This window comes from Drosophila novamexicana, unplaced genomic scaffold (assembly GCF_003285875.2).
Source record: "Drosophila novamexicana strain 15010-1031.04,08,12 unplaced genomic scaffold, DnovRS2.1 tig00000009-arrow-pilon, whole genome shotgun sequence".
NCBI classification, from domain to species: Eukaryota; Metazoa; Arthropoda; class Insecta; order Diptera; family Drosophilidae; genus Drosophila; species Drosophila novamexicana.
In genome coordinates this window covers 2,712,827-2,731,628 of record NW_020824766.1, presented here as the reverse complement: position 1 = coordinate 2,731,628, position 18,802 = coordinate 2,712,827, and the positions used below count along the sequence as shown (strand labels likewise).

At 47.8% G+C, this 18,802-nt stretch overlaps 2 protein-coding genes across 6 annotated transcripts in view; one reads left to right on the top strand and one right to left on the bottom strand.

Moving 5' to 3' along the window:
• Positions 1-19: 19 nt before the first annotated feature.
• LOC115770101 (ubiquitin carboxyl-terminal hydrolase 32) lies at positions 20-10,823 on the top strand. 5 transcript variants are annotated; one of them, XM_030715226.1, is made up of 15 exons: positions 20-176; positions 269-426; positions 2,433-2,667; positions 2,726-3,002; positions 3,142-3,370; positions 3,432-4,267; positions 4,328-5,468; positions 5,530-5,835; positions 5,895-6,166; positions 7,508-8,193; positions 8,258-8,424; positions 8,486-8,673; positions 8,738-8,923; positions 8,983-9,477; positions 9,537-10,823. In XM_030715226.1, the coding sequence occupies exons 2-15, from the start codon at positions 369-371 to the stop codon at positions 9,813-9,815; spliced, it is 5,355 nt and encodes a 1,784-aa protein (XP_030571086.1). In that variant the 5' UTR covers positions 20-176; positions 269-368; the 3' UTR covers positions 9,816-10,823. The 5 variants fall into 5 exon arrangements, with proteins under 5 accessions (XP_030571086.1, XP_030571093.1, XP_030571078.1 ...); XM_030715233.1 differs by having other exon boundaries at positions 20-426; positions 5,895-6,109; XM_030715218.1 differs by having other exon boundaries at positions 20-426.
• Positions 10,824-12,869: 2,046 nt separating this feature from the next.
• LOC115769107 (chromodomain-helicase-DNA-binding protein Mi-2 homolog) overlaps positions 12,870-18,802 on the bottom strand; it is a 28,218-nt gene continuing 22,285 nt past the window's right edge. Inside the window, exons 4-5 of the mRNA XM_030713820.1 lie at positions 13,205-18,745; positions 12,870-13,141 (exon numbers count right to left, since the gene is read on the bottom strand). Of these exons, the coding sequence (XP_030569680.1) occupies positions 13,002-13,141; positions 13,205-18,745 (5,681 nt within the window). The 3' untranslated portion in view covers positions 12,870-13,001. The remainder of the gene's footprint in view (positions 13,142-13,204; positions 18,746-18,802) is intronic.

Here is an 18,802-nt window from a genome sequence, read left to right as displayed (position 1 = left end):
CTAAGCGCGCTGGGGTTACTATTTAAACAGCTGCTTGTTTGTAGTAAATCAGTAAAACAGCTGATAAAATTTCTAATGTCCCGAATATACAGTATTTTTTATGTCACAAGCGTGGTCACACTGATCGCTGATAGTTAAAAAATATAAGCGAACGCGAAACTAGTAAAGCAATGAAAGTGTGACAAAAAACTAAGTTTATTCAAAAATAAAATAACTCAAAACTTGCTTTTGCATGTACATGACTCTCTGTCTGTGATTTGCCCTCAAGGCCCGGTAGCAAATAACATAAACAAATGTGAGAAGTGGAGTCACAAGACGACGACGCCAGCAGAAGCACTCAAGAATTTGCCGTCGTCGCCCAGGCAATTATGGGTACAAAAGAATCCAAACATGCTTGCATCAGTTACGAGGATGCAGTCAAACGTGGTAAGTGTTAACCTTCAATACCTGAGTGCAACACTGGCAGTTCTGCAGACCACAAAGGAATTAGGCGAAAAATGGGTCATACGAGTACACATAAGGTTCTAGAACAAAAACAATAATAGTATGCACCAACACAGGTGTAATTGCGCTTTATCGATTCTATTATTGTTTCCACTCTATTTCCATGCTTTTTTTATTGTTGCCTTTTGCTGCTGGACACAGCTAATTCTTTTCATTTTCGTCTTATTCTGTTGTTTTTCGTGCAAATTTCAATACTGTGTAGGTGTGTGCTTGCGTGTGTATGAGTATTTGCGTCGTCGCCGTCAGTGACGTCACAATAGAAAAGCACAGCAGCCGCGTTGTTTTTTTTCGTGGTGGGGCGGGAATATCTCTGAGACAAAGCAAACGAGCAGACGAAGCAAGTAATCATACAGAAACAGTTAGTAGCACTCTTTGTTGTTGTGCGGCGATTTTTGTTGTTCTTTCTCATTATTTTTGATCTGATGTACGCGCTATGACGTCTGCGAGCTCGTCGTCGTCGTCGTCGTTGTTGTTGTTGTTGTTGTTGTCACATTGTTGACTTGTCTAATTTTCTTTCGCCTTGCATTGGCATTCATCTCAGTGCTGTTGTTGTTGTCATTTTATGGCCAGCAGCTAAGGCAAAGAAAACGAACGTTACTGATAAGATGCCGCCATCTATATTTGTACCTGTAACAGCATACTTGCTGCTCAGGTGCGGGTGTCGATTGTTGGCGCACAGACAGCACCCCAGACCGGTTTGCTTCTTATGAAAACGTATGCAAGTCCAGTTTAGACCATTGTGCAAATGCCCCCCTCATAATGCAGTCAGATGCAGAAATTTCCGTCAATGCAGCAGCAAAAAACAAAAACAACAACAACAATGAAAAAAGCCAACAGCAAAACCTGCTATGAAATACCGTTGTCGCGTGACGTCGCATAATAATTTTTTGCAATCAGAGATAATATTTCGCATTGCCTTTTCATGCTCAATTTGTGATTATGAATTGCTGCCTATGTTTAACCCGCACGCCCCCCACCACGCCGTTCTAGTAGCCCATTCTCGGAACGCTATTAAAAATTGACTTTATTGGACAGTTAATTGATTACGTGTTTTACGTTTAGCGGGTTTGTTTGTTTGTGATTTAGTACGCAGGCTTTAACGTTAACTACGTTAAATGCGTTACGATTTTTAATTAACTGCACGTTTGTACATAATGAGTCCCCAATATACATGCATGCATACATATGTATAAGTGTGTACATATGTACATGTGCAGTTTTGTTTGTTTTTCTTTAATGACTCAGCAGCTCTTGAATAACTAGTTTTTATTTTATTCAAATGGAATGTGCAAACATTGTTTGTATGGAATATGATTTTGGGAGCTGTTTAACCATTTGCTAGCAGTACGATATCTTAAGGTAATACAGTGGTGTCTTAATATAATTTGCAAAGTAGTTTAATTGCTGGAGTAACCAATTTTCAATAAATAACAAAGGTTTAATATGCAGTATTTTAATTCCAACAGTTCAATTTCATGCATTTTTAAAAGTGCTGGAAAATGTCAAAAATTACCAAAAATGTTCTGCAATTGCATTGTTAACACTAATTGTACAATTTAACTGTAAATAAATTACACAACTATCATATTTGGTATTATAAAAACAAACAATCAAGTAAATAGTAATTTGGAAGTTATTGCATGTCTCACTAAGCATTTATTTGGTGATTCTTTTTTAAATGATCTGAATTTAAATGAGCTTAACACAATAAATTCCCTTAGCAGCCGTCAGAATGTTTTGTATTAGAAGCGGCGGGCGCGAAGCCGCAAGGTTGTAAAACATTTTCGGTGTTCCCCTTTCGAGCTGATCATTCATTTTATACGCTACAAGGTGGTTCGCACTAATTCGGTTTAACCCACTGATATGTTTGCTTATATTTATAAGGCAGCTGATATTAATCTTTTATGTACCCATTAATCACTCAACAGTTAGCGACGCCGAGCTGCGACGTCTTAAAGATGCCTTCAAAAAGTCAGCTGGCGTTGGGCGACTCTATCTCAGTCGCAATGCATTCCAGCAGGACGTGCTGTGTGAGGGAGTGCCGCCCAAGATCACGGACATGCTGTATGCCGCCTGTGGTGGCACACAGCGCGGCATATCTTTCAAGGACCTACTGTGCGGCCTGGTGCTGATCACACGCGGCACACAGGAGGAGAAAACCAAGTAAGTGCTGGAATACATAGCAGCCTGTATAGTATATACTAATGCTTTGCCCCGACAGATTTCTGTGGAACCTGTACTGCAATGACGCTGGCACCTACATCATCAAATCCGATTACGTGCGCAATGTGAGCCTGGCTCCATTCGAGAGCGTCTCCTTGTTTGCCCAAGGCGAACGCGTCAACTTTGAGCAGTTCCAGGACTGGATAGTCAAGCATCGGAATGCAACGGTGCTGTCCAAGTGGCTGTTAGCTGACAATTGTGTCAGCCTCACCTCGGAGCTGGAGACGCCCACCTTCTATCAGAGTTTGGCCGGTGTTACGCATCTTGAAGAAAAGGTCAGCAAATTTTGGAAAAATCTTTTGCATACGGACACAACAGAGAAACCAATGCAAGAGAAACCAAACACAGTTATTGTTGTTGATTTACTAGGATGCACTTGCTGGCACATTTATTAATCTTATCTCATTGTTGCAGGATATTGGCGACTTAGAGAAGGAGTTCTGGCGCTTGAAGAACACCTCACAGAATGGCCAAATCGATTTACAATTTTTGGGACCGCTCATCAGTCCACCCATACCAAAGAACGCGCTGGCCGGTCTATTTAATGCCTTCGACGAGAATCGTGATGGTCACATTGATTTTAAGGAGCTTTGTTGTGGCGTGAGTGCCGCCTGTCGTGGACCCGGCGTAGAGCGCACTCGCTGTAAGTGCCGCCAAAAGTCTAATTTACCTAGTCTGACACGCTTCTTCTTTTCGTTTTGTAGTCTGCTTTAAGATCTTTGACGTGGATCGAGATGGTGTGCTCAGTCACGAGGAGACGCTGCAAATGATCAACGTGCTGCTGTTCGTCGCCAAGGAAAATCGCGATGCGCAGCAATTTAAAGATCTGACCAAGCAGCATGTGATCAGTGATCTGCTGGAGTTTGCCCAGCGCAGGAGTCCCGACGGCGTGCCTAGTACGCTGACACGAGACAATGTTTCGCTAACAGCGGAGGATTTTATGCTGTGGAATGTGCAATGCGGCCTAAGGCTGATGCAACCGCTGCTGGACCTTATTTTTGAGCTGTGCCACATAGTGTTTGGCCTGTGGCCGCAATGCAAGCACATGGAGTTCGATATTGTGCGCGGATGGTTGCAGCGTGAGGAGCGACGTCCCTACCGAGTTGGCCAGTTCTGGTATCTTATTTCCCGTGACTGGTGGCTCACCTGGATGCAGTACACGCAACACACCTCGCATACCTGCGACTACTGCAAGCGCACCGCCAGCCAGCGCAGTGCGGTCGATGAGGCGCTCGTCTGTGATGAGAGCTTCAACACTCACAGCCTGGAGCAGCACGATAGCTATTCACTGGGCTCCGTATCCGGCAGCAGCGGCATCTCTGCCGGCCGCCACTGCGGCCAACAGCGTCCGGGTCCTATTGACAATAGCAATCTGATTACCACCAATCCCTATCGCAATGTTCGCACTCTTACCGGTGAGGGCGGCCATCTGAAGCGTGATACGCCACTTGTACAGAATCACGACTTTGAGCTGGTGCCCAAATCGCTGTGGAAAGCGGTGAATCGTTGGTATGGCGACAATCTTCCTCTGCCACGACAGGTAAACTAACAAGCCGTATAACTCCTAGTCCTCAGCTAATCTTTGTTTGCTTCCTTGCAGGTGATACAACCGCCCAACTCGGAGGTGGAGCTGGAGCTGTATCCGCTTAACCTGCGCATACTGCTGCATCAGGTGCAGACGCCCACGATCAGTGGAGCCAACACACAAATCACCAACTGGGGCTCAACAGTCAGCGGTGGATATGGCGTTCTGGCCTCTGGCGGCGGCTATGCGGCCATTGCGGCCAGCAGTGTACTGCAACCGCCCAAGCGTTATTTGGCGTACACGGCTGCGTTTAGTCGGCTGGCCACAGTACGGCAGGTGGGAGAGTTTCTGTGCGAGCAACTGCGGCTTAAGCCGGAGGATATACGGCTTTGGCATGTGCCGCCGTCGAGCGCAACGCTGGATAATAGTGCCATACTGTTGGAGGAGGATACCATGTGCCTAAAGGAGCTGCTGATACGCGACAACGATCAGTTGCTGCTAGAGATACGCAACAAAGATCTTACTTGGCCCGAGGAGCTCAGCTCGCTGGCCAGCACGCAAAGCGGTCAAGCTGGAGCCGGTCCTGGTGATAGGCGCCGTCTAACGCGCACCTCCATCATGTCCGTGCACGCACCAGGCGCCACTGGGCTTCATAATCTGGGCAACACCTGTTTCATGAACGCGGCACTCCAAGTGCTCTTCAATACGCAGCCGCTGGCGCAATACTTTCATCGTCAGATGCATCGCTTCGAATTGAATGCGGCCAATAAGCTCGGCACACGCGGTCAGCTTGCCATGCGCTATGCGGAGCTGCTCAAGGAAGTGTGGACGGCCACGACACGCTCCGTGGCGCCGCTTAAGCTGCGCTTCTGTGTAAACAAGCATGCGCCGCAGTTTGCCGGCGGCGGGCAGCACGATTCGCAGGAGCTGCTTGAATGGCTGCTCGACGCACTGCACGAAGACCTCAATCGTGTGATGGAGAAACCCTATAGCGAACTCAAGGACTCCAATGGGCGACCCGACAAGATTGTTGCCGCCGAAGCCTGGTCCCAGCATCATGCACGCAATCAATCCATTATCATAGATCTGTTCTATGGCCAGCTTAAGTCGAAGGTCAGTTGCCTGTGCTGTGGTCACGAGTCTGTGCGTTTCGATCCATTCAGTTTGCTCAGCCTGCCGCTGCCTGTGGAGAACTATGTGTATCTGGAGGTGCTGGGTAGGTCACTCATGCATTTTGCATGTTAATTCAAAATCATTCCCACTGCTATTTATTGCAGTCATTCTACTGGACGGCAGTGTGCCAATTAAATATGGCGTGCGTCTAAATTCGGAATGCAAATACGGGGATTTGAAGCATAAGCTGGCGATGCTGTGTCCGCTGCAGCCAAGCCTGATGTTGGTGTGTGAGCTGTGGAATTCGCAAATACGCCAGGTGCTCGCCGATGAGGAGAAGCTGCGCATGCAGACTTCCAAGGAACTGTATGTGTACCAGCTGCCCGAGCAGAGCAACGCGAGAACGCGTTCAAATTCGGCACTCAGCATGCACATCGAGCAGGGTCTCAAGGATATACAGCGCAGCTCTGGTAATTGCTATACATTGCTACTAAGTGGAGCTTTTTGGCTAACATTAGACTCTTTCTAGCGCTCATCACGACACAGGATTCACTTTCATCGCTTAGCACTCTGCAGACCTCAAATCGTACATCCTCGTCACGTGTGATCTGCAATGGCCATCTCAGTGATGGGCAGGAGGCGGCTGGCATCGATGGAGACCATGAGTTAACCAAATACAAAAACAACAACATTGGCGGCAGCGTTGGCCAAGTGCACGAACTGCAGCCAGATGATGCCGGAAAGGTAAGCCGGTGCTTTGGAAAGAGAGAGTGCATGCCCCACAGTCTTTTTTGCTTCAAGGTATGGCTTCTAAACTATATTAACATACACGTATTTAATATGTTAGATTCATGGGCCCTCAGAGGTCGCATTTAAAATGATTTTGAAAAGTTACCCATTGCCTAGGATAAACTCGCTCCAGCGACGAGCCCCTGCAAAACGAAGATTATCACAAGAATTTCAAATCCAAAAACTATTCCGGCGTAACTGGCAATCGTTTTTCATTACGTTTTCGCCCCTCTCCGTCTGTTGTCGCAATGTTTATCGAAATCGAAAATCTATATATATTAAATACAAATATGTTAAATGAACAGTTGCCGTTTCAGTTTCTGTTTGGTTTGTGGGCCATCTACCTTAATGTACACCCCACGCCCGTCTAAACCTCTAATTGTTCTTTGATTTCGTATACGCACTTATTCAACTACTTAGTCTAAATCTCTGGATATAGTCGTACTTTATGTAATTTATTGTTATTTCTATGCTCCTTCCAATACTAATCCCCACACATATTTAATTTGTTGCTGGCCTTAATCAACTACCTAATGTATATTTTTGCTTTGAAAAACTTCCATTAGACACACCATTTAGCTACTATAGTTATCGTTATCGCAATCGCTATCGGTAATCGTAATCGTTATCGGTTATCGTTGCTCATCGAGTTTGCAAAACTTATAATTTATCTGTACCGTTCTTTTTTGTACATTTTCCTTCGTCATTTATGGTACAAGTAGCCTCTAGACATTCTCATAGCTTTTGAATTTTGCGCAAGTGTGATTCATTCTCAATTATAATAATGTTTAATATTTATTATTCATCACAGTTTGTGGCAGAGGAACATCCACTTCTTTAAAGATCTGGAGTAGATCCTTTTAACTAAATTTATTTTATATAATTCAACTTCCATTTACTCCTCTCTGTTCCTGATCTTCACATAATTTGTAAAGATTTGAGAGCTACAAACTGGTCTGAGCTATATTTAATTTAAAGTTTCAAGACTTATATTGTTATAAATTGTAATTTTTTGTTGAATCACCCGCTGGCGTGCACATTGCAAATGCTCTTCTACTCATTTCCACCATAGAAACCACCAACAATGCGAACTAATTAACCAAATTGCCACTTTTAATACATGTTCTTAAATAGTAGCAGCTAATTTTGAACACCCGCAATAAGTAATTTTGTACGATTTTGTAGATTTTGAGCGTTTATCCTAGTTTATAAAATTGTTGCCTATTTGCGAGTAGTAATCGTTAATTGTTGAAATTCCAAGAGCTTAATAAAACAAACACTCACACATATGAACACTAACATAAATGTAAGCTACGCACAACTAATGCAAAACTTTGGCCAACTCCAAAACAGGAGTCGCTGATCCTGAGCTGCAGCCCGGAGAACAACTTTATGGACGATGCGGCGGCACAGCAAAAGCGCATCTCATCCACCAAGCTGCTGCACACGGAAAGCAACACTAGCTCGGCTTCGTATACGAATCACTCTGGCGAGAACTCAATGGAGAGCTCGCTAACGGAGCCAATGCCGGTAGCGGAGCTGGCAGCCAGTCGACATGGCAGCAACAGCGACGATGGCGCCTCCTATCGCAACGCCAATGAGCACTCCAGCGTCAGGAACGCAGCTCACACGTTGGCCGTCAATAGTTTTGATCGTGACGTGGAAGATGATGCGAACGACGACAACGACGATGACGATGGACAGGACGAGGGCGAGGAGCCGGATCAGCAAATAACCACCTCACAGCCGGAGAGCACGAGCGGCAATCAAACCAGCAGCGGTGTCTACTCGCGCCGCTCCTCGCAGCCCTACAAGGTGGGCAAATATCTGGTGGCTGTACATCGTAAAATCACGCGCCACGACAGCTACTTCCTTTCCTATCACAAAACACGGCCCAGTCTCTTTGGTGTGCCACTGCTGATACCCAACTGTGATGGTGGCACCCACAAGGATCTGTATTGCGCCGTCTGGCTGCAAGTTAACCGGCTGCTGAGTCCTCTGCCAGCCACCACCGAACAGGCTAACCATGCTGCCGACTGGTAATTATATTGCTTATATTCCATAAATACCTCTTTTAATCTGCGTATCAAATCGGATTTATAGTGACGACAGCCTGGGCTATGATTTTCCCTTCACGCTGCGTGCAGTCAAAGCGGACGGCCTCACCTGCGCCATTTGTCCCTGGTCGAGCTTTTGTCGCGGCTGCGAAATTCGCTGCAACAATGATTATGTGCTCCAGGGTGCTCTGCCGCCTATCAACTGCGTGGCCAGTAAGTAATTCTGAATTTATAATTGGCAACGCTCACTTCAACTGGTTTTGGCTTTTTCTAGATAACATAGCCACGCCAAAAATGAACGAAAAATGCCCATCGCTACCGAATCTGGAGGCTAAACGAGCACCGGAGTACACCACATCGCTATCCTATACTCCAACAACAAAATATTTTGAAGACTTCACCATTGCCATCGATTGGGACCCAACCGCATTGCATTTACGTTATCAAAGCACCTTGGAGCGTGTAAGTAGACAGCCCCACCGGAAATCGAGGATATATATATTTAATTGCTTTTATTCCCGCTCAGCTCTGGGTGGATCATGAGACCATTGCCATATGCCGACGGGAGCAAGTGGAGCCCGTTGATCTGAATCATTGCCTGCGCGCCTTTACCTCCGAGGAAAAGTTGGAGCAGTGGTACCACTGTAGTCACTGCAAGGGCAAGAAGCCAGCGACGAAGAAGCTGCAAATATGGAAATTACCCCCGATTCTGGTAAGTGCTACATCATTTGAAGTAAAAACTGAGTTATACATTTGGGTGCTGCTTTGTAGATTGTCCATTTGAAGCGTTTCAATTGCGTCAACGGCAAATGGGTTAAATCGCAGAAGGTGGTGCACTTTCCCTTCGATGACTTTGATCCAACGCCTTATTTGGCGTCAGTGCCACAGGAGACGATACTGCGCCACAAGGAGCTATTAGAGCTGAAGCGGGATTTGATTGGTAATAGCAATGAAGTTCCTAGCGAACTGGATGAAGTAGATGCCAGCGACAAAGCACCAGCAGATGCGCCCCCGCCAGCAGATGCTTCTCCTCCAACAGATGCGGCAGTAGGCGGAAAAATGGCTACTGCAAAGGAAACGCCGCCGACCGCTGGAAGCGTTCTGCGTCAAAGCAAATCAAGCAATGCCGCCAGGCGACAGCGCCTTATATCCACGAGCCTTACAAAGACGCCCATTGTGGATGGGGAATTTGAGGACTATCATCAGCACAAGCTCCAAGCGGGTGTTGATGAGTTCGATCCCAAATATAAACTGTATGCCGTGGTGGTATGTCGATAGAACCATTCAATTATGATGATGATTAATGATGGGGTATCTCATTGCAGTCGCACTCTGGCATGCTGAATGGTGGTCATTATATTTCCTATGCATCAAATACGACTGGCTCCTGGTATTGTTACAATGACAGCTCCTGTCGCGAGATATCGCAAAAGCCAAATATTGATCCGAGCGCTGCCTATTTGCTTTTCTATGAGCGCCAGGGTCTCGACTATGAACCCTACCTGCCTAACATCGAGGGACGTGCGCTGCCAAATTCCGCCAACCTCCAGCTGGATGTAGACGAGTCGGAGAGCGAGCTTAAGAAATTATGCACAATATCATAATATTGTATTTTGATTGTTGCAAACTGCAGCAACTCTACGGGGGTACGACTAAAGGCTATGACGGGCTCTTCAATCGCTTGAATGTGTTTAATTTTATATATATCTCTATATATTTACATATGTGGGCATATATTTGTGAGTGTATGCCTATGTTTATTTGTGTGTGTGTGTGCGTGTGTGTGTTCGCGTGAGTGTGCTTGTTTTTGTTATTTACTATTCTAAGCTGATTTGCTGTTCTAGTTTAAGTTGCCCACAATATCTAGTTTTAGACGCAAACTTGCTTGAGTTTTTTTTGTTTGTTTGTTGTGAGCACTCGCACATTCGCGTTGCAAATGTGATGTGATTTTGTTTAATGTACCATATTCCATATTGTACCATATGTACCATACAATGCTATACATTATTCATATTTTATTTCTATATATGTGTAATTTCAAGCTTAGTTCGCAACTAATTTGTTTTTGTCACATTTATTATTAGATTATTTAATACTTAGCATCGGATTTGGTATTGATGTGCAGTTTGTTTGTTAAATTTGAATTATTTTTTAATTTTATTTTATTTTGATTATTAGCGCATCTTCGTTTGTTGTACTCTGTATTATGTATTAGGCCGCCAGGGCCCGCTTGTAATTTATTATAATTACTCGTAATATGTATATGCATATATATATTGAATATGCGATTCCATTTATTTGTAACTATTGTATATAACGAAATGGAGATCGATATTGCAATTGAATGTTCGAAATGCCCATGGGGTAGGTAATTGCTGGTCAAATGTTGTCGGAACCTTGATATTAATCATAATTAGCAATATTTTTCGGCAAATTGCTGCAAATGATATACCCAGAATATGCACTTATATTGCGCCCTACTCATATTTGGTAAATGAATCGTTTATGAAATTAATATTGCGCTTATCAAATGACTTCAATTTGTCTAATGACAATGTATTTGATATTTACAAATTACTTATATACATACATATGTATACACACGAGTATATACAACACATACAAACTAATTTATAATTAATATACAAACATACATACATACATATATATATATATATATATATATATACAATGATAATACAAAGAAACAAAGTTACGAGTATCAAATTAAATAAGTCTGTCGCTTGAATGAAATTTGCAAATCCTTACTTTTTACATTAATTGATTATATATTTAAAGAAATTTAACACTACAGATTGTAAATTCAAAATATTTGCGCGACCCCTATATCCTTAAATCTCAGTTGTTTGAATTGGTCCTTGCAATCGCGACACATCGTATCCTTTAAGAATCTGCAAGATTTCGTCCTTGTGGTTTTCGGCCATAAATCGCTCATTTCGAGCAGAATACTGATGTCCTTTGGGCAGCATGTAGTCCTTGTCCAGCCAACTGACAAAATATAACAAAAAGAACGAACGTCCTTCAAGGAGCTGAAGAAAAGAGATGTCTGTCTGAAAAGAAAAAAGGTCGTAAATCGGCCATATCCTTGCGGCTCGTGGTGTCCTTTGGCCAACCATTAGTCCTCATCCTCCCAATTCTGAATATACAATAAAAATGACGAAAGTCCTTCAGACATTTTAGATATAAAGCCAATTCTCTCGTACATTAAGGTAGCCATAGCACGGCCGTGTCCTTGCGGATCCTGACAAGTCCCGTGTCAAACAAATCGTATGGACAAGGACGATTAACTGGTCAAAGGACAACAAAATCGTCCTTGTGGTTTTCGAGATATTGACAATTTTCTAAAAAGGACATTCTTTTTATAGCCATAGCTCGGCCAAATCCTTAAGGATATCGAAAGGATATACCTTTTTGAGCTCGTGGAGAGCAGGACTATCGAATGGCATTCAAGGATTTCAAGGATTCGACAAAAAATTTCACTAAAATTTTTCCAAGGGTTAGTCGCAAAATTGGTAAAAATCGAAAAAATCCGGGCTAACTTGGCCATTTGAAGGACTATCGGGATGTCCTTTGGCCAGCAAGTAGTCCTCACCCTCCCAATTAAGAATATATAGCACGAAGGACGAAGGTCCTTCAAACAGCGAAGTTTTAAGGACAATTTTTTCGAGAGAAAATAGGCTATAACTCGGCCGTATCCTTGTGTATCCTGACGAGTCCTGTGCCAAAAAAATTGTATTGACCAGGGCGACCAACTGGCCAAAGGGCATCGAGATCGTCCTTGTAGTTCCCGAGATATTAAGGATAATGTGTTTTCAGCACATTTTAGGCGCGGCCCGCGACTGAAAATTTGCCAAGTCCTGGATTCTTAGATGACCCCATAATGTTTTGATGCAGATCGATGGAGTTGGTCCTTGCGAGTCTAACGCATCATGTCCTTTGCAAATACGCAAGGATATGGCCGAGTTGGAGCTATTTTTCCATAAGTTCATAATATTTGGGAATATACATATACATAAGTCGAAAGTATCCTTGCGGATCCTCTCGATGTGTTGGGCATTTCGTTTAAGCCATGGCTATCAGCTGGCCAAATAGCAACAAAATCGTCCTGTAAGTCTTTAAGGTAAGGATTCGAGATATTTGATTATATGTTATCCTTCTGGCTGAGATCTTACAAGTTTCTTAACCTTGAGAGTAGCTCATAAATTTTCAAAACGGATCGATGCAGTTATCCTCGGAATAATGTGAAAGATTTTGGCAAATCCTTGCCACTTTTTCATCATTCAGGTGCAGCCAATTTATCCGTTGCATACTTTTGGGTGCTTTTCAAAATGTCACGAACATTTTTGTTGCTGGTTTTTGAGCGTTGATTTTAAATCTTAATCGAAATTCGAATAAATAAAATATATAGTCGGGGAAAAAATGCCTTGTCTTTTGCAATGGAATTGGATTTCTATATATTTTGTGTGTATTTGTATCTATATAATATGAAATCACATAGTAGATAAAATAAGCATTTTATAATAATTTGTCATTAATAATCTCGGCCAGAAGCAGCCAAAATGTTTTTCTAGGTTCTAGAATGCGGCAAATATTGAATTTGTGAACTAACGAACGGTTAAGTTAATTAATTGAATTTCATTGCAATTGTTTATGATAAATATTTTGAAATGTTTTGTTTTTGGGGGTATGCATTTTTTATATACGTAGCGTTAAATTCTTAGCTGAAGATTTTAATTAATTTCCATGGAATTTGAATGCGGTTATGGTGCTCAGGTGCCCGCATTGTTGGGCAGCTGCCCGGGCACCGAGAACTGTGGCCGAAAGTTGGCAAAGTTGCCAGCGGGTCCGCCCGTGAAGGCCGGCAAGGTGGTGCCCTGAAAGCCGGCCGGAAACTGTGCCATCAATTGAGCTGCAAAATCAAATGAACAGGGTTAAAAACAATCCTCACGATTTATATAATGGTAAAACGTACCCGCATTGGAGGCATTGCCAGCGGTGGCCGCCAGGCGCGACAGGATGGAACGCTCGGACATTTGCAGGCGCTGCGCCACAGGCGGTATGCGCGCCAAGGTGGCCGGCAGACGTGAGACATCGCTCTTCATGTCGGAAAGCAGCTCCTCCAGCTGATTGAGCACCTTGTGCAGCACCGCATTGGCCGGCTTGTTGCCGGCCAGCGATTCCTTGCTGAGATGCTGATGCGATTCGGCCAGGCATTCGACCTCGGCGAAGCGTGCGTTCAGCGACATGGCCGGATGGCTGGGATCCTGGGCGAGATTCAGGAAGGCTGCACGTCGCAGCTGCTCCTCGATGACCAGAGCCTGCTCTAGCAGCTTAAAGCGCCGTGCCAAAAACTTGTTCTTAATTTCCAGGAAATTGCCCTTGCCCACGTCCATTTTGAATGGTTCATTGATGATGGCGAAGCGTATATCGTTCTGTATATCCTGCCAACGGCCGTAGCCATGGGTGACAATGCCCGCGAGTAGCCAGTAGTCGTGGCGACGATGCCAGATCTCGTATTCGCGGCCGGGCACAGCTGCCTTCTCCTCGTTCAGCCACAGTGTGTGCAGTTCGGTGAAGCCGCCGTCGGCAATGTTGAACATGAATTTGCGTTTCAATACCTCGAGACTGTCCTCCACTAGTTTGCCAGCACCTGTTCCTGTTGCCGTTCCGGCAACAGCCGCACCCTTCTGATCCTTGGGCGAATTGGCATTGGCACTGGCGCTAGGCTTCTCCAGTTCGCCATCCTCCTTGACAATCATGACATCGTCGTCGTCATCGTCAATGATGTTTGTGCTGCTGCTGGGATTGTTTGGCGGCGGCTTCTCCTCGCTGCTTGGCTTCTCTTTGTCCTTCTCCTTGTCGTCGCTCTGCTCGCTCTTGGGCTCCTCCTTGGCCAGTTGCTCGGGCTGCTCTTTGCCCTCCTCTAGTTTGGGCTCCACCTTGGCCGGCTCGCTCTTGACACTCACCACTTCACCACCACCGCTGGTTGTCGTCTTGGTCTCGCTCTCAGCCGACTCCTCGGCGCTCTCTTGCTTGACGGCCGCATCGAGCTGCTTTTTGTCCTCGTCAGTAGCAGCAGCAACAGCATCTGGTTCCGATTTGGGTTCCTGCTTCTCGGGCGTTGCCTTATCCAGCGTACCCTTATCTTCGCTCTTCTCTGAGGCAGGCGCTGGACTCGGTGCTGCACTCGTGGCCGGCGTTGCACTGTTACTGGTCGTGGTGCTCTCCGCCGGCGGCTTACCGCCGCCTGTGGCCGGTGTGGCGGCGTCCAAGGTGGCGGCAGCAGCTGCCTCTTGCTTGCCACCGGAACGCACTGGCTCGCAGGGCTTGAGTATCAGCTCGGGCATGCTGTAGTAGCCATTGATGTGCTCGAATTCCTGCACCTTCTTGCGTATCAGCGACATGACGCCAATGCGCGTGAGTACATGTTGCCGGGAGAGACCCTCGCGGGGCACGCCATCGGCAAAGGTCTCGGCATTGTCGGCGCCCGGCTCACACAGATGCCGCATGAAGAGCGAGACGTAAGCCTTGAAGTTGCGCTCGGATTTGCCGCGCAAATCGCGCACCAGCCACTGCGAATTGAAGGCATCCTGGGGCGGCATGCCATACCGCATGATGGCGTTGAGGAAGCTCTTGCGCTGCCTGGCATTGAAGCCCAGCACCTCGATGTTGCCGCCGACGCGTGCCAGCAGCGGCGGCAGCGGACGATCGTCGCGTCGCTCCAAGCGGCGCTTGGCCTTGCGTTCGCCGTTCTGCTCATCGAAGTCATCGTCGCCGCCATCCTCGTCGCTGCCGCCGGAGTACTCGGAATTGTATTCGCTGCCATTGTCCTGCCAGTTGGAATCGTCGCGTGTTGTGTCCGCCGCAACGACGCCGCCGTCCGTGTAGTTGACCTGCTTGCGCACACGCTTACCCTTGCCCAGGGTGCGACCCACATCCTCCTGGTGCTGTTCGTAGTGGTGGCGCAGCAGCTTGACCCAGTAGGCGGGATCTGAGTTTTCGGCATCTTGTTTAATGATTTCCGTTTCCTCCTCTTCCTCCTCCTCTTTGGTGGCATAGGAGGCCACCTTGAAGGAGGACAAATACTCATTGGCCCACGATTCCTTCTCCTCAATGCCGCGGTTGGTACGATCCAGCAGCTCGGCAACGGCCTTGTCATCGTAGTGTATGGCCTCCTCCTTGTCGTCCTCCTTGAAGAGATCCTCGGTACCAAAGCGCAGAATATCGTCCAGCTCCTGTTTGGTAAAGTTGGCACCCTTGCCGCCCATGCCGGGACGCACCACCAGATGCGTCAACATCATCTTGCGCTTGGCCACCTGCGTGACGCGCTCCTCCACGGAATTGCGTGTGACAAAGCGATAGATCATCACCTTGTTGGCCTGGCCAATACGATGGGCACGCGAGAAGGCCTGTATATCATTGTGGGGATTCCAATCGGAGTCATAGATGATGACCGTATCGGCTGTGGCCAGATTAATGCCCAAGCCGCCGGCACGTGTGCTCAGCAGAAAGACGAACTGTTGTGCTCCGGGCGCATTGAATCTATCGATTGCCTCCTGTCGCACTGTGCCCGTAATGCTGCCATCGATGCGCTCGTACTTGTACTGCTCGCCCTCGAGGAAGTCCTCCAGTATGTCCAACATTTTGGTCATTTGCGAGAAGATAAGCACACGATGATTCTGCGACTTGAGCTGCTTCAGCATCTTGGAGAGCAGCACCAGTTTGCCGGCCGCCTTGGTCAGCGAGTTGATCTCATAGATGCCGCCCGCAGAGGTGGGCGCCTCCTCGGCAGCCGATGGGAATAGATACGGATGATTGCAGCACTTCTTCAGATCCATCATGATGTTGATCAGAGAGCAGGAGCCACCGCCGCTCTTAGAATTGAGCGCCTCATAGTTTTTGGTCAAGATGAACTTGTAGAACTTCTTTTGCATGGCCGACAGCTCGACGCGCACAATGAACTCCGACTTGGAGGGCATATTCTTCAGCACGTCGGTCTTGAGGCGACGCAGCATGTGCGGTCCGAGCATCTCGTGCAAACGCTTCACCTGCTCCTCCTTGGACACGTCCGCAAACTCGCCCTGGAATGCCTGCAGATCGTTGAACTTGTCGCGACTCAAGAAGTTCAGCAAATGGAACAACTCCTCCAGATTGTTCTGCAATGGTGTGCCAGTCAGCAGCAGCTTGTACGCAATCGCATAGCTATTGAGAATGCGGAAGAACTTGCTCTGGTTGCTCTTCAGGCGATGCGCCTCGTCCACGACCAGCACAGCCCAGTCAATGCTGCCCAGGCAGGGTGCATCCATCGATATCAGCTCGTAGCTGGTGAGCAGCACATTGAATTTGTATTGGGTTGTGCGCAGGCGCGACACCTTGGTGCCCCGTATGGCGCCCTCGTCGAAGGTCAGCTCGTTCTCGCGTATTACGGCACGCGAGTCCTTGTCCCCAATGTAGGTGATGCAATAGAAATCGGGTGCCCACAATTCAAATTCACGCTCCCAGTTGACCAGCGTGGACAGCGGCACGGCCACAAGGAAGGGACCACGGCAATGGCCCTCCTTGTAGAGCGAGTAGAGAAATGTTACCGTCTGTATGGTCTTGCCCAGACCCATCTCGTCGGCCAAGATGGTATCGATGCTCTGGCCCCAGCTGTAGCGCAACCAGTTGATGCCCTCAATCTGATACGGATGCAGCTGCATGCCCGTATCATCCAAGAAGGCTGGCTGACCCTCGTATTTCTTTTTCAGGTCCGTGGTCGGCTTCTCCGGCGGCGGGGTGTAGTGCTTGACGGGACGATCTTCGTCGTCCAGCTCCAGCTTCTTGGTTTTGCGTCCCTTTTTGCTCTTCTTGCTGCTGCTGCCGCGCGACTGCTCCGAGGTACAGACCGCACGCAAATCCTGATAGTAATCGATGGCCTGACGCAGACCGGGTATATCGTCGCCTTCCTCCTCCCAGGTGGACTTATCGTAGGGCAGCTCACGCCATTTCACCAGATACATGGTGCTGCCATCGCGTGCCGTGCGATGGTTGATCACGCGCTGGACAATCAGCCACTCGGGCTTGACGCCATTCTTGTAGAAGCGCTCCTCGAGAGCGGCCTCGTCGTCGTCATCGTTGCCCTTCATGCCCACCTTATCCTTGTGGCGCTGTATGCGCTTGAAGCGTGTGTCGGCCTCGTCCAGTGACTCCTCGAATTTGGGCGGCTCCTCCATGTCGTATTTGCGCTGGAAGGAGCGTATCATCAGCGGATGATGCACGTCCAGCTGCACCTCGGACACCCAATCGCAGTGCCAGTAGGACATGTTGTGCCACTTGATGAAGTACTCGCGCACACGATTGCCCACCTTGGCGCTCTTCGAGGTGGACGCCTCGCTGCTGCCACGACGCTGCACCGCCCAACGCCAGGTGATGATCTTCTCGGCCTTGCCGATTAGTGGCGGGCAGCTGCAGCGCGGACAACGCCAGTCGCCGTCGGGTATGGTGTCCAGCGGCGGATTCAGACAGAAGGTATGATATGCCGATGGGCAGGAATCGCAGCAGAGCAGCTCGCCGCCATCCTTGCATACGCGGCAAAACTCCTGATGCTCGTCATCGTCCTCCTCCTCGGCAGCGCCGCCATCAGCCTCGCAGTGCGGGCACGACCATTTGCCCTCCGGCGGCTCGTCCAGTTCCGGCTCCAGGCACACCAAATGATAGGCGCGCGGACAGGTGTCACACAGGATGATCTCGCCGCCCTGCTGGCACACCTCGCAGTAGTCCTGATGCTCGTGCTCGCCGTCCTCGCCCTCCGGGAAGTTCTTTGTCTTCTTCATTTTGTTCTTCTTCTTGAACTTGTTGCCAATTTTGGTTTTGGCCTTTTTGCGCACCACGGGCGCCCCATCCTCCTGAGCCGCAGCTGCGGCTGCCGTCTCTGCTGGCTGCTTCTCCTTCTCCTTTTCCTTCTCGTCGGCGCTATCGTCCGATTTTTGCAGCATACGCTCGAATTCCAGATCAGAGTCACGCTCGGAGGCGCCACTTGCATCGGGTTCTTCGTCGGAGCTGTCGCGTTTGCGCTTGCCAAACTTGATTTTCAATGTGGGCACCTTGCCCGACGGACGACGTCCCTTCTTGTTGCTGCTGCGTCCGCTGCGTTTGCGTCGCGGCTTCTTCTCCTCCTCCTCTTCCTCTTCTTCCTCCTCCTCCTCGTAAATGTCGTCCGGCTTCTCGTTACGCGACGAGCGCGACGAACGCGGCTCGTCTGGCTCGGCCGCCGTTGTCGCCGCCTGCGCCTGTCCGCCCTGCTGCTGCTCCTGCTGTATATGGGGATTGCTCTCGCAGAATTCCCGCCACTTGGCGGCGACCAGCATCATGAGCTTGGGCGCAGCGATTTTCGGATTCTCCTTCTGCAAGATGGGTCGCACGTGCTGCATGAATGCCTTGTATGTGGTCAGGCTCTGCAGCTCCTCCTCGCTGTATTCAATCTCCACATCGCACACACCAAATGCGGAGCACACGTCCTCGACAGAAGGCATTCCTGCAATATTTAAACGAGTAGATGTTTAGTTGATGTTAATTAATTTGCTGTTGCAAT